This window comes from Spermophilus citellus, assembly GCF_964194105.1.
Source record: "Spermophilus citellus genome assembly, chromosome: 9".
Lineage (NCBI taxonomy): Eukaryota > Metazoa > Chordata > Mammalia > Rodentia > Sciuridae > Spermophilus > Spermophilus citellus.
This window is the reverse complement of record NC_138191.1, coordinates 27,088,502-27,103,920: the sequence shown is the minus strand read 5'-3', so window position 1 is coordinate 27,103,920 and position 15,419 is coordinate 27,088,502. Positions and strand designations below refer to the sequence as shown.

General features: G+C 34.7%; 1 protein-coding gene across 7 annotated transcripts in view; it reads right to left on the bottom strand.

Moving 5' to 3' along the window:
• The window catches only part of WDR47 (WD repeat domain 47), a 61,033-nt gene that overhangs the window by 28,361 nt on the left and 17,253 nt on the right, over positions 1-15,419 (bottom strand). For 2 of the 7 annotated variants that reach the window (XM_081307925.1, XM_081307924.1), the window contains 4 exons: positions 13,454-13,537; positions 9,206-9,311; positions 6,100-6,902; positions 1,344-1,470 (listed from right to left, as the gene is read on the bottom strand). In XM_081307925.1, coding sequence (XP_081164051.1) covers positions 1,344-1,470; positions 6,100-6,902; positions 9,206-9,311; positions 13,454-13,537 — 1,120 coding nt within the window. Of the gene's footprint in view, positions 1-1,343; positions 1,471-6,099; positions 6,903-9,205; positions 9,314-13,453; positions 13,538-15,419 lie in introns of all 7 variants that reach the window. The other 5 variants (XM_081307926.1, XM_081307927.1, XM_081307928.1 and 2 more) reach the window with 5 other exon arrangements.

Here is a 15,419-nt window from a genome sequence, read left to right as displayed (position 1 = left end):
TTAGTCACTCTAGCTAAAGATTTGTCAGTTTTTTAAATTAATATTTTCAAAGAACTAACATTTGGTTTTATTGATTCTATCAATCATTTTCTCTGCTTTCCTGTGTGTGTGTGTGTGTGTGTGTGTGTGTGGCGCTGGGGATTGAACCTAGGGCCTCATGCATGCTAGGCAAACACTACCACTGAGCTACATTCCCAGTCCTCTAACTTCATTCTTAACATTTAATAAAAAAAAATTATTCAACTTATTAAAATCAATTAACAACTGTTTCTAAGTGGCATGCTGTATAAATTCTCTTCTCAAGCTTGGTGTGATGGTGCGTGTCTATAACATCAGTGACTTGGGAGGCTGCTGGGATAGGAGGATCAAAAATTCGAGGCCACCCTCAGCTACTCAGGTAGATCCTGTCTCAAAAAATAAAAAGGGGTGGGAATATAGCTAACTGGTAAAGCATCTGTGGGTTCAATCCCCAGTGGCACAAAAAGACAAAAAAAATAAATAAAATTCGCTTAAAATACAATTTCTTTTCAAAAACACCAAAGAAAAATAACCTGGAACCTTAGACTTAGGACCATGTCATCAATGAATAGAAATAGTTTTACCTCTTCTTTTCCAATTTGCATGTGTTTCTTTTCCTTAGACTTAGTATTATTCTGAATTATAAATATTTATTTTTTTGTTCATTAGATCTTATTATTGACAGGCACGATGGCCCACAGCATGCAATCCCTGCAACTTAGGCTAAGACAGGAGGATATGCAAATTCAAGGCCAGCTTTAGCAATTTAGTGAGGTCCTAAGCAATTCAGCAAGACCCTGTCTCAAAATGAATAATTAAAAAGGCTGGGGATATGGCCCAGTAGTTAAATGTTCCCCCACACCCCAGGTTCAATCCCTGGTACCAAATAAATAAATAAATGAGAATAGAAGAGCTGAGGGATGTAGCTCAGTGGTAAAGTGCCTGTGGGTTCAATTCCTAGTACCAAAAAAAAAAAAAAAAAGTAAGTAAAATGTAGAGTATATGCCGTTCAAGTGCAAACCAGTGACATTTAAGGTAAATTCAATTATTTGAGTCCTAAAATATTTAAGAATAATAGTGACTACAGTATTTTATATTTTTAATAAATTCATCTGTTAAAAACATTATAAAATACACAATGGAAGCTAAATATACCATACATTCTTTGGGAAGAGGAAAGAAAATGAGCCAATAATATGTCTAGATCTCTCTCTCCTTTTCCCAAATAGCAGAAAATTCTTTTGAAATTTATACAAAGAGAATAATTATTTGGTATAGTAAATATTATCTCAGAAATGATAGTTATTAGGTGTAATAAATATTACCTCATTTTTTTCTTGCTTAGCTGGTCCTGGATTCTGTGCTCCATTTGCAGGCTCTTTTTCTGAAACTGAACTCTGGCCCAAGACTTCACCACTGATAGGTTGCTGTGCCTCTACGGGTGTATCACTTCTTTCCAAAAAGATGCGGAGGGGGAGGGGGGAGACACAGATGGGAGTGAAGAAACATAAATTTTAGAGAAATTTTAATTCTTTTTTTTTTTATTTTTTTCATTGATAAACACAAGGGTTTAAGTTGGTTTTTTTTATATTTATTTTTTAGTTTTCGGCGGACACCAACATCTTTGTTTGTATGTGGTGCTGAGGATCGAACCCGGGCCGCACGCATGCCAGGCGAGCGCGCTACCACTTGAGCCACATCTCCAGCCCAGAAATTTTAATTCTTAAAAAAATGAATATTTAATATAAGTGCTTATCAACTGCATAAAAGATAAATTTTTTATCTTACTTTCTTCCCTTAAGTAAACTACAAAAAAAAAAAAAAGGATTTTAAAAAAAGAATGTGTTTTTTAGGGAGGAGTATTTCTCTTTTCTTTTTTAGATAGAGTCTCATTGTGTTGCCCGGCTTGTCTCAAATGCCTAAGCTCAAGTGATCTTTCTGCCTTGGCTTCCTGAGTAACTGGAATGATAGGTGCACACCACTTGCTCTGGATAGAACATGTGTTTAATGAAGGAATCCCACTTCATTACACAACGAGGATAATAAGTTGTAAGGTCTTGGGAAAGTTACTTAGATTCTCTGTGGCTGAACTTCATCTCTAAACTGGATAAGATGGATGATCTAATGCCTATATTCTCTTCATGAAATATAAATCTGTGATTTTATTATCCAAGCACATACTCTTTTCCTAGTATCTACAAAGTTTTAAAAATTGTATTAAAAGGCTTTCTTTGGTCTATATGCTTAACATAAAAACAAACATATTTTTCAATATTTTTAATGTATACTAATCATAAACTTCAGATGTTAGGTTGTCTCTAATATTCTTCCAAAACATTAACAATTTTGAATTTTCACAGCTACTCTGTTTAAAAATTTTAATACGTCATCTAAGGATGAATACCAGTTATTTACACAGATTACCTATTGGTTCAAAGCACCAGAGGAACAACTACAAAAGTAAAATTATATCTGCCTTCAAGGAATGTGATTTTAAAGTAGTCTCATAATGGCCTATCCAGATGGAAGTATGTAAAACAATCAAAATACAGAGTGAGATTAAGAAAGCAAAGCTGGGGGCTGGGAATGTGGCTCAGGCGGTAGCGCGCTCGTCCGGCATGTGTGCAGCCTGGGTTCGATCCTCAGCACCACATACCAACAAAGATGTTGTGTCCGCCGAGAACTAAGAAATAAATATTAAAAAATTATCTCTATCTCTCTCTCTCTCTCCTCTCTCACTCTCTCTTTAAAAAAAAAAAAAAGAAAGCAAAGCTGGATGAGTCAACAGCACAAAGATGCTCTTTAGATAGGAGCCTGAACTCCTGAGTACCTGAACATACAGACAACACACCTCCAGAAAGACCTGGTAAGAATTTTCATTACCAGACTGTGCTGTAAATTCCTAATGATCATAAGTCCCTTTTTAGGTCTATATAATAGAATTTATAAAGAGTTATTAGTTATAGAGAGGATAATTAATGAATCTTCATAAAGTAACACTTCATTTAATTTTCCAATTTATATATAACATCATCATCTTACTTAACTTGCATAATAACTGTGGCATAGGTTATAACTCCCACAAATTTAAAAAACAAGTGATTTTTCCAAAAATTGCAAAGCTAGTAAATCGGACTAGAGCTTGAACTCAGTCTTCAGACTCTAAATCCAGTGTTGGCTCAAGCTGGAAAACACTTCAATTTTGAGACCATAACATTGAATAGCCAAAGCTTACATATTTCAACTGATTTTCTCTGTTTTGAGTTTATTTCTGTTCAAGTGAAAAGATATCCTTACAAAACACCACCGCTCCCTTAAAACCTTTCTTTGCTGTTTTATTTTCTTGTTTACCATAGTAGTTTAATCATCGTATCCCAGGTATGTAGTCTGGAATACGTACCTGGGATATGTAGTCTGGGTGTCAGCACATATTAAATCCTCAAAATAATTTTTAAATGGATACTAGCTTCAAACAAATATTAACAAAAGTAACACAAGTAGGAGACTCTTCATGTGTCAATTTTAACCCAAGTAATCTAATCAAGCTTCCCAATATTTTAAAAATTATACCTTAGTTTTATAAATTAACTTGTTTCAAAGTAAATTTTTATACTTTATCCACAGCACAATAGCTCTCCCACATCATTTCATTAGCAGTACTTCTTACACAATGCCATAACAAGACTATGAGCTCTGAAAGGAAGACATTTATATTTATTGAGCACCACTCATATGCCCCCCCCAGGAGGGGGATTTTTCTCATTTTACAAGTCCACATCCTATTACATAGAGGAAGTATTTGGAGACTCAGAGACTAAGTTTCTTCCCCAAGGTCACACAGCTAAATGGCAGAACTCAAACCCAAGTCTGACTTCAAAGGCCATGTTCTATTCGTTATTCCATACCATTTTTTCCTCACAAATTTCCAATTTCAGGGGCATGACAAATATTCTCTGAATTATTGCTACTATTTAGCTGATAACATGAATCACTTTTTGACATGTCACATTTTCTCTTTTTATAATGGTCTGGTAACTTATACACTATTTCTATCTTTATTCAGACATTCCTCCATTTCTACTACTTTCTTTATGTAAGAAATATCACACATATAGTCAGATTGTGCTAGATTTTTGTGCATGCTTTCTCTATATAAAGACAATCCTACTGATGCAAAAATCCAAACACGTCATTGCTTTTCTGACCAAGAAGCTTCTGTCACTTTAAGTACACAGAAGAATATCAGCAATTCCCTCAGAATTGAAGCCCAGCATTCCAGATGATGCAAGTTTTCTCTAAAATGGAAGGCCAGGAAAAGTTTAAAATAATCTCTACAAATACTCAAGCCCCACATTCCTTTAGGATTTAAACAGAATATACAAATATAAAATTATTATCATCCATTTTCATCCCTAAATATCATCTTTATTTTTTTTAACTTTATTTTTTTGATGTGGTGCTGAATATCAAACCCAGGGCCTCGCATGTGCTAGGCAAGCACTCTACCACTGAGCTACAATCCCAGCCTCATCTTTATCTTTCAAGTATGAAATACAGAGCAGTAAGTTACCAAATCACCCTGGCAATCAGGAAATCCCTCACTTAACTGATCCTAGGTAGATTACTCCTGCCTTTCTTTAAAAAAACATTAGAGAAAGTATCGCAACCCTTTCCTCTACAATTTCACAGCTATTAACAGAAAATGCTTTCCTGTATATTTACCCTATATGTCTGATCCCTTACCTAAAGATCTTCACTTGCTCTAATAAAACCTTTTTGTTCCATTGTTCTAGATGTGGAACACCTATAAAAACTTAAATAGAACAACAAATATACCACTTAAGGTACATTTACTATGTTTACCAGAACTGAAAACTTTGGACTTACTGGGTTAAACAAATTCTGAGTCCAGTGCTCCTTTCTCCACAAAGAATGTTGCAACTATCCTATGTAATATAAAAAGATTTTTATGCTCTTTTGTGAAATAAATTTGTTGCAGTCAATACTAGTATTTCCATAGTACTAACACTGGGGTACAGAAAACCATCTACATGTTCCAGTAGGTTCCCAGTAAAAGCAAGACAGAAAGTTTCCTAAACCATGAACTAAATAATTGCTAATCAGGAGATGCTAATTCATGCTAGGTACACTGAGTGGTACCTTTAACATTTCTTTCATATGTATGAAGAATCACTAATAGAAAGGCAAAGGGAAATAATCAGAGCGTTCTATGTAGATAGTTATTCATTACAGTAACACCTACAGTAAACAACCAGATGCTCTACAATAAGGAATCAAGGGTTGGAGGTATAGTTCAGCAAGAGAGTATGCCTAGCATGTGTGTGAGGCCCTGGGTTCCATCCCCAGCACCTCCCCCCAAAAAAAACCAATAAGCAATTGTTATGATGTAGTTTTACAATAGAATACTGCATACTTATTAATCACGGATCTCAAGAATGTTTAACAAGCCAGGTACAGTTGTGCAGCCTATAATCCCAGCAGTTCAGGAGGCTGAAGCAGGAGGATCACGAATTCAAAGCCAGCCTCAGCAATGAGGCACTGAGCAACTCAGTGAGACCCTGTCTCTAAATACAATACAAAACAGTGCCAGGGAATGTGGCTCAGTGGTTGAGTGCCCCTGAGTTCAATCTCCAATACCACTTCCCAAAAAAAGTTTAATAATATTTTTAAAAATTCATGATCTTTCAAATGAAAAAAGAAAATTAAATGAAAACATACATTATATTCCCAATATAAAAAAAGTATTCATAGAAAAATTTAAAAAGAACTGGTCATCTAAGTGTAAGACTGTAGAATTTTAATCTCAATACTATTACTTCACTGTAGTTTCCAAATTTTCTTCATAACACATATTGCCTTCATAGCCAGTAAAAGAGTAGGTTGAAAATAAAAATTTTTCTCTTATAAAAATTTTCTCTTCTTTTAATTATCTGAATTTTAAACCCTTTCTAAAGTTTTAAGGACTAACTTTCAAGGGACTTGCACATTAAGAAACACACACATGAACAAAAAACAATAACACTTACAGAGATTTCCTAATTTTTATGAATAATTGCTTACCGCTCAGGGGATTCCTCATAAATACTGTGACATTCTGTATTCTCAAGCATGAGACTTCTACTGAGGTTTTGTACCCCTGGATAATGGAAGTTAGCAAAGGAGTGTGACATTGGAGAAGTTTTGTTCCCAAGGTCTGAGATCCTCTTATCATGACTAGTTAGTCCACAAGTGAGGCCATCTAAAGCAGGATTCAGAGAGCGGGTCATATAGGCATCAGCTGATTGAGGTCTTCTCATTGGGGATGATGGATATGGAGAAAGTTTGCTGATGAGAGGAGTCAAAAGATCAGCATATGCAGCTTTTGTAGGTTTTAGAAGTTTGTCAACATGAATATTAAGCATCTTCTGTTCAAAAGCACAAGAAAAGACAGAAGAAGGGAGATTCTGAAGCCATGACAATAAACTTAGATCCAAATCATCACAACCATTACCACATAGGAGGTCGATGCCAAGAAGTACTTCACTTTCTGTAATTTCTTCTCCAGTTGCTTTACTCTGACAAAATTCTACACAGCATTCATAAAGCAGGCCCTTCATCACAAGCTGAAATAAACGATTGTTACTTGCTTTAAAACCAGCCTCACTTAGCTTCCTGTCAGCAGGGATGAATTCTGCAACCATGACACAAGCCTCTTCGAAACAGTGAACTCGTGCAGTGCTAGGATTCCAATCCTTAAACTCAGCATGATTTGTCAGACGAGGCAAAGTCAAAAGTAAACAGAGCTTGCTATAGTCATCTTTAGAGGGACAGTACTCTTCTAGAGCATGTAAACACTGCACAGCTTCTTGCATGGTAAATTCCAACTGTAAAAAAAAATATATACAAATGATAACTATAAAAAGAGGAAATATATATGCATATATATAAAATCACCATAAAAAGTAAAATATGAAATCTGAAAAAGAATATAAAAGATAATTTCTGAGGTAATAGAAAACACATACAATTTGTAGATGTGTAACCATTTTCAACTAAGGAAACAAAATGTGTTCACAACAAAAATAAAAAGAATAATTTGATTAATTAGCATATCAAACTTTTATCCATAAATTAGTGCTCTAATTCAGGGTTTTTTTAAAATTTTTTTTATTTTTTTATTTTTTTTAGTTATCGGCGGACACATCTTTGTATGTGGTGCTGAGGATCAAACCCGGGCCGCACGCATGCCAGGCGAGTGCGCTACCGCTGAGCCACATCTCCAGCCCTCTAATTCAGGTTTTAAATTATCATTTTCAGGCAGCTGGGGTGTGACTCAGCAACAGAGCACTTGCCTCCCACATGTGAGGCACTGTGTTCGATCCTCAGCACCACATAAAAGTAAATAACTAAAAAATGTTTTAAAAAATTGTCTATGTATAACTAAAAAATGTTTTAAAAAATTGTCATTTTCAAATGTATAACTTTTTCAAGGTAAGAAAAACTTAGTTTTTTCAGAAGTGAAAACTAAAGCATGCTAATATTTGCTTGTTTAAAAAGCCTTTTATTTGGCTTATCCAAATAACAAAAGGTAAAATAACCATTTTCTTAGTTCCAACTTGCCTTAGGGCAAATTTGCAAGGGGAAAGAAATCAAACCAGAAAAAGGAAACATTTACACAGTTGATTTACTACAAAAAAATAGTAAAGATAGACTAAAAGGAAGCTTGGCTGAGAGATTAAATTATGACAGGTATCTCAGAGCTTACCTAGTCCAGTCTCCCAATCTTACATATAGGAAAAATTAAGATGGAGATTTAATCAAGGTAATTCAGTTGATTAATGACAAAGACAGAATAAAAGTTAGGTCTCCTTTATGCTATGTCCATGTATGAATATACCACAATGAATCATTCATTCATATATATATATATATATATATATATATATATATATATATATATGTATAATATATACATGATATATATTATATATGTAAAATTATAATTTACAATTAAAATCCCACTATTACGTACAGTGGGATAATGTATAATTATAATACACCAATTAATAATGTTTAAAAAAAGAGGTCTCTGGGTTAATGTCTCAGTGTTTCTCCCCCACACACTTTTAAACATCATTATCTGGCAGACGTTTTTCTATTATACATGAAACTTCCATTTTAATATTGTTTGATCTTTGCTTTGGTCTGAATGTCTGTGTCCCCACCAAATTCATTTCTTGAAATCCTAAACCCCAAGGTGATGATATTAAGAGGGTGGAGTCTTTGAGAAAGGATTAGGCCATGAAGGTTCATCCATTACTGATGAGATTAGTATCCTTATTAAAAAAAAAAGACCAAGACTAGGAGTATAACTCTATGATAGAGAAGTACTGAATTCAGGCCCCAGCATTACAAGGAAATTGTTTAAAAAGAGCTAGAGAAACCCCAGGAAGAGCAAGTTAGTCTCTTCAACCATGTGAGAATACAGTTAGAAGGTGCTACCCATAAACCAGAGAGCAAGCCCTCAACATATGTTGATCTGCCAGCACCTTGATTTTGGAATTCCCAGCTTCCAGAAGTGTGAAAAATTAATTTCTGTTGTACATAAGCCACTCAGTTGACTGTATTTTGTTTAGCAGCCCAAGTGGACTAAGATAGTTTAATTCAATGAATGCTTACTGGAACTTGATAAAAGTGTATTTGGCTTGGATGTGACAATACTAATATTAAAACTTCAAATTTTGTTTTTTTCTAGTCAAAATGAATTTAATACTGTTGAATTTAAATAGTGTCTCTCTCACACACACACACACAAACAACATTTTGAAAAAAACTACCTCAGGATCAAAGGAAATACTAAAAAGGCAGAAAAAGGAAGTAAACATAACCAATCCACTTCTATAAAAAGAAAAGAAGTGATGACAAGTTATCAAGTCAAACATCTACTGCTATCTAACTTACCTTAAACAAAAGAGGAACACAAGCTCCTCAACTAGTCAGTTGTTCACATATTATCTTGTCTTAAATCATGGAACACGTTTAGAAGCACTACAGATTTAAAGTACAGCATTTGCAAAACAGCAAATCTTGCCCCATCCCATCTCATAAATACTTTGAAAACCTGTGATAATAATCTTGTTTTAGTAAATAAAATACTTATGACTGAAAACAAGACTATGGAGCAAACCTTCAGGAATAAAAATCTTACATGCTGGGGTTCATCTTCTGCTGACATTGCATTGTTAACACATAAAGCTTCTAAAAACTTCTGTTTTAGGATGATATAACGAAACCTGTGAAAAATAAAAAATGAAATATTAAAATGATTAAAAAGCTGAATGAAGCAATGTCAAAGACTAGGAAAAAAAAAAAAAAACACTCCAGTTTCTGAAGCAAAACAGGCCAAGTTTGATTGATTGATCCATGGATTGATCTCTCTATTCATTCATGCACATATGCATACAGTGCTGGACATCAAATCCAGGACCTCCAGCAGGCTAGGCAACTGCTCTACCACTGGGCTACATCACCAGCCCCATTAAATTTGATTTAAAGGACAAATTTTTTTTTCCCCCCAAACAGACTTCTTTGGGGCTGGGGTTGTGGCTCAGCAGTAGAGCACTTGCCTAGCACGTGTGAGGCCCTGGGTTCTATCCTCAGCACCACACAAAAATATATTGTGTCCAACTAAAAAATAAATATGTTTTTTAAAAAAACAGACTTCCTTAATTGGGTGCAGTGGCACACTCCTAAAAATCCCAGCTACTTGTGAGGTTGAGGGAGGGGCATTGCAAGTTTGAAGCCAGCCTGGGCAACTTAGCAAGACCATGTCTGAAAATAAAAAATTAGAAGGGCTGGGAATATAGCTGAATGGTAGAGTGTACCTGGATTCAATCCCCAAGACCATATATTTTTTTTAAAGAGACTTCTTTAAAAAATTAATTTACTAATGTCTGATAAGTCAATTTACTTTCAGGCTACCATAAGTAACTTTGACTTCAGAAAATTATTAAAATATTTTACTAAGCTTCTTATCCTCTTGAAGTCATAGTAACAAGTAATCAATTCAACAATGAGAGAAAGGACTTTTAAATCAAATATTAATTCTACACAAAAATCCAGGTTTATGGAAGATGTAAAATGTCACCTAATTAAAAATCAAAGTCCTTTATATTCAAAATGTTTTGTTTTCTTGAAACATTTCCCTTCATTGTAAATTGTTTAAACTTTATTAATTTTTACAAATGATAATTATAAATATTTATTATGGTACAGTGTGATGTTTTGACATATGTCTATACTGTAGTAAGACTAAATCAAGCTTTATTTTCCAGCACCAGAAATGTCTAATTAAAAATGAACCAGAAGGGTAGGAGGAAAAAATAACATTTCTATAAAGTCACAAAGTAACTACAAGTCTGAAACTCTTTAACAAGGGGTTTTTAGGGAAGGAAATGAGAAGCACTTTAAAGAAAACGTATTTTGAAGAGTTAAAAAAAAAAAAAAAAAAAGAACTTTCATTCTTTCAGCCAGTGTTGTATCAGCAAATATCCAATAAAACAAAACGCCTAAGCTGGGTGTGGTGGCACACGCCTGTAATTCCAGTGGCTCTAGAGGCTAAGACAGGAGGATCACAAGCAAGTTCAAAGTCAGCCTCAGCAACTCAGTAAGATCCTGTCTCTAAATAAAAAATACAACATACAAAATAGGGCTGGAGATGTGGCTCAATTGTCGAGTGCTCCTGAGTTCAATCCCTGGTTCCAAAAAACAAAACCCAAAACCCCTGCCTTCAAGAAGAGTTATCTAATAAATTGTATGTACAGGTTTCAGCAAGGTATCAAGGCGTGCAAAAAAAAAAAAAAAAAATTCTATCAGAGGGTGTGCAAAGTAAAAGATGTAAGAACTGATTTTAAAAGGTTATCAGGAGTGTGTTAAGTAAAATAAGAGATGGTGAGATGAATAGTATTCCAAATAAATGAAGGTACAAAATCAAAGAGTTATCAAATAGCATTGTATAAATAGAGAATCAAAAAATAAAAGATTAACTTCCACTACTGGTAGAGTAACTTACACCTTACTAATATTTTTGCAAATAACAGTGCTAAATCCTAGATAAAACACACACACAAATGCACAATCTGAATGCATCAGAGAACAACTAAAAACTGGCACAACTAGAGGGAAGTCAGTTCTTGGAAAAATAGAACTTGAAGGGGTACAATTCAAGGGCATAAGGCATTCCAGCTGAAGGCATTCTCTAGTCCTTAAAGAGTAAGCCAGAATTCAAGCAGAAAGCTTCAGTTACACAGGCTTGAGTCAGCAAAAACTTTGGTACTACCAGACCAGATGAAAAGTGAGAAGAATTCTTAAAGGAGGAAGATACAGTAAGAAATACACAAAATTCTACTGTGTAAACTCAGTTGCCCAAACCTTTGGCTATCCCCTAAACTGTTAAGATGAAATGGAGGGCTGGAGCTGTGGCTCAGCAGCAGCGCACTTGCTAGGCATGTGAGCATTGAGTTCGATTCTCAGCACCACATATAAATAAAGACCTATTAACAACTAAAAAAATATTAAAAAAAAAAAAAAAGATGCAATGGAGATGCCAAGTAACAGAAGGGTCAAACAGAGAAGACTTTTCAGCTGGGATCCATGAGAGGAGAGACAGAATTTACTTTTTGAAGTTAATGATGTGTGTGCATAAAAATCAACAATTTTTAACAGAAGGCAAACAGAATTCATTTCTCAAGAATGAATATGCAATGGAAGAACACTTTCACAAAATGACTCATTTTTTTATTAAAAAAAAAAAGGTGACTTAGGAAAAAGGCGATAATTAGAAACGGAGCCTGATATGACCAAAAGTTCATACTAGCAAATAAGAACTACACTAGCAAATATGCAGCTACTATAAATATGTTAAAGGACTTAAAGGAAAATATCACAATGGCCAGGCATGGTGGTGCATGCCTCCCAATGACTTGGGAGGCTGAGACAAAAGGAACATAAATTTGAGGCCAGTATGAGCAGCTTAATAAGACACTGTCTCAAAAAATAAATAAATAAAAAGAGCTGGACAAGTAGCTCAGTGGATGTAGTTCAATGAATGGACAGAAATATTTCAGCAGAAAAATTATAAAAGAAAAATTTGAAACTGAAAAATATAAAATAGGAAACAAAAAATTCACTATCATCAGATGGTTTAGAGAAGAATGAATCAGCAGGGAGAGGTGACACACACCTGTAATCCCAGTGAGCGGCTCAGGAGGCTGAGGCAGAAGAATCACAAGTTCAAAGCCAGCCTCTGCAATTTATTGGGGCCCTAAGCAACTCAGAAACCTTGTCTCTAAATAAAAAATAAAAAAGAGCTGAGGATTGTGGCTCAGTGGTTAAGTGCCTTGGTACAAAAAAAAAAAAAAAAAAAATCAGTGGATATTAAATCAATAAAAAACAATATAAAAACAATTCAGACTAAAGAATACAGATAAAAAAATATTCAAAATAATAAAGGGTTTGGAGATATAGTTCCTTGGTAAGAGTGTTGCTTAGCATGTCTGAGACCCTATGTTTAATCCCCAGCATTGTGAAAGAATAAATAAATAAAAGCCTCAGTCCTGTGGGACAAAACTCATTTAAAAACCTACAGATTGGGGTTGGGGTTGTGGCTCAGTGGTAGAGCACTTACCTAGCACGTGTGGGGCACTGGGTTGGATCCTCAGCACCACATAAAAATAAAATAATTGTGTCCAACTACAACTAAAACAAAATACTAAAACAACAACAACAACAACAACAACAACAAAAAACCCTACAGATCCAGAATGGGGTTGTATCTCAGTGGTAGAGTGCTTGCATAGCATGTGTGAGGCACTGGGTTCAATTCTCAGCACCACATATAAATAAAATAAAGATCTACTGACAACTAAAAAGAATTGTACAAGTTCAAAAGTTCAGCAAATCCCAAGCAGAAAAAATGCAAAACACATACACTTTTAAACATAACACAATTAAGTACATCATAATCCAATGATAAAGAGAAAATGGAAGGAAGAAATAAAGGACGAAAAAAAGGAGGAGGAAAGAGGAAAGTAAGGAGGGATGGAGATAAAGATTACAAACAATAAAATGAGGATAAAAAGTACAGTAGACTACTCTTCAGAAACAATGGAGGCCAGGATATAATAGAAAGACATATTTGAAGTCTTTATACTATTATAAAAAAACAGTCCTCATGACCTTTGGCATATGGCCACTGTAGGCTAAGCAGACTTGCATATCAAATTTTCAAATACTTCAAGTAACTAGTCCTATAGAAGTACTCTAACTCAATGGGATTGAGTGTACTCTGAGTCTTATTTTAAAATTTTTGTTCTATTGTTTCATTTTTTCATTTTTTACCCCTTTAAGACACTAAAAACTTCAAATGAAATCTTACCTTTTTTTGTCAAATTTTTCCATACATTCCAGAGGCTGAATGAATTGAAGAACTTCATCCCACTGACCATCAAGGATTAGCTGCCTACATAAAAACCCAAAATATTATCAAATTCGGGTTATACTAACAGATAACAGAATAAGTGACAAATTAGCATTAAAATTTCACAAAGCACATAGTGAGATTAACATTTGGTTCTTTAAACACTAAAATAAAACGAACTTTTTCACTTTTTTTTTTTTTTTTTTTTGGTAATGAGGATTGAACCTAGGGATACTTTACCACTGAGCTACATTCCCAGCCCTTTTTACTTTGAGATATGATCTGCTGATTTGCCCAGGATAGCCTGGAACTTATGATCCTTCTCCCTCAGCTTCCCAAATTGCTAGGATTATAGGTATTCACCACCAAGCCTGGCTAGTTCACATTTTCAACAACATATGCTATATGATAAGATCTGTGAATCAGCAGCCATTCTTCATATTAATATATTTGTGGGGGTTTTTTAAATCTTTTTTTTTAGTTGTTAATGGACCTTTATTTTATTTCTTTATATGCAGTGCTGAGAATCCAAACCAATGCCTCATCCGTGCTAGGCAAGCGCTCTGCCACTGAGCTACAACCCCAGCCCTATCTGTGGTTTTTGACCTCTGCAAAAACACGAGACTAAGTTTAAATGTTCCTTTATTTCCCCATTCATCTTACAGTTTTAAGACTCGTGTGCATTAATTAAAGACCAGGAATTGTGGATATGGCTCAGTGGTAGAGTGTTTACTTAGCAAGCATGAAGCTCTGGGTTCAGTCCCAGTAACACATAAAAACAATCACCACCAGTGTGTAGGCATGTTCTTCTCTCAATAAATCAATGGTTCTCAACTGGGGGGGTGATTCACCTCTTCCCCTGGGGGCATTTTTGGTTGTCACAACTGTTATCTAGTGGGTAGAGATCAGAGATGCTGCTAAACATCTTACAATGCACATGACATTTCCCAAAACAAAGATTTGTCTGACCCAAATGTTAGTAGTGCCAACATTGTGAAATTCTGCTCCAAATTGTGAATTCCACATCTTTAAGGAACTTGAAACTAAAGGTTAGATTCTGAGAAAAAAAACAGCAAAGAGCCCAGGACTACAAAAACAAAACTAAAAGGCAGCAAAGAGTAAGAACAAGTTTTGTTCTACTCTAAATGGCCTATGGGAACTTACAAAAGTTACACGACATTATTCTCTCTGTTCTTTTACAATAACAATTTCCCAATTTTTGGATTTTTTAAATTTAAAAAGGAAGGAGGAATGGGCAGGAGAACCTACACAAAACTGCCAACATTTTCTTCTGCAAAGAATGACTATTAATAACCAATCACAATACACATCATAATCATTTTATAAAGGGATATTTTAATATTATAAAAGCAAAAATACACAATTTCCCAGGCCAGCCCTTCAAGATGAATACATTTAATGAAAAACTTGCTATTTTGGAATCTTTTGCATTTCACTTAAGATCAATAAAACTTCACTGCACACCAATAGGCTCCTGTAGGGTACTTATGAACCACTGTGAAATTTCATAAGTAGCAATATTTGAAAGATAGTCCCCCAACAAAAAACAAAACAGTGCCCTATAACTAATTACTAGCTACATCACTAAACTCCCCGGGCGGGGCTGGATGATATTCATAACACAAAATATAGGGAAGCATAATGAGTAATTTATTATAAGTTCTTATAATGTGAGAAATCTTTTTAGTTTTAAAGTTCTTTTTTGCTGGAGTTAGGAACAGTTCATTTTTTCCAAGAATATGCACTCCTTTTTTTTTTTTTTCAAAGAAAGAGTGAGAGAGGAGAGAGAGAGAGAGAGAGAGAGAGAGAATTTTTAATATTTATTTTTTAGTTCTCGGCGGACACAACATCTTTGTTGGTATGTGGTGTTGAGGATCGAACCCGGGCCGCATGCATGCCAGGC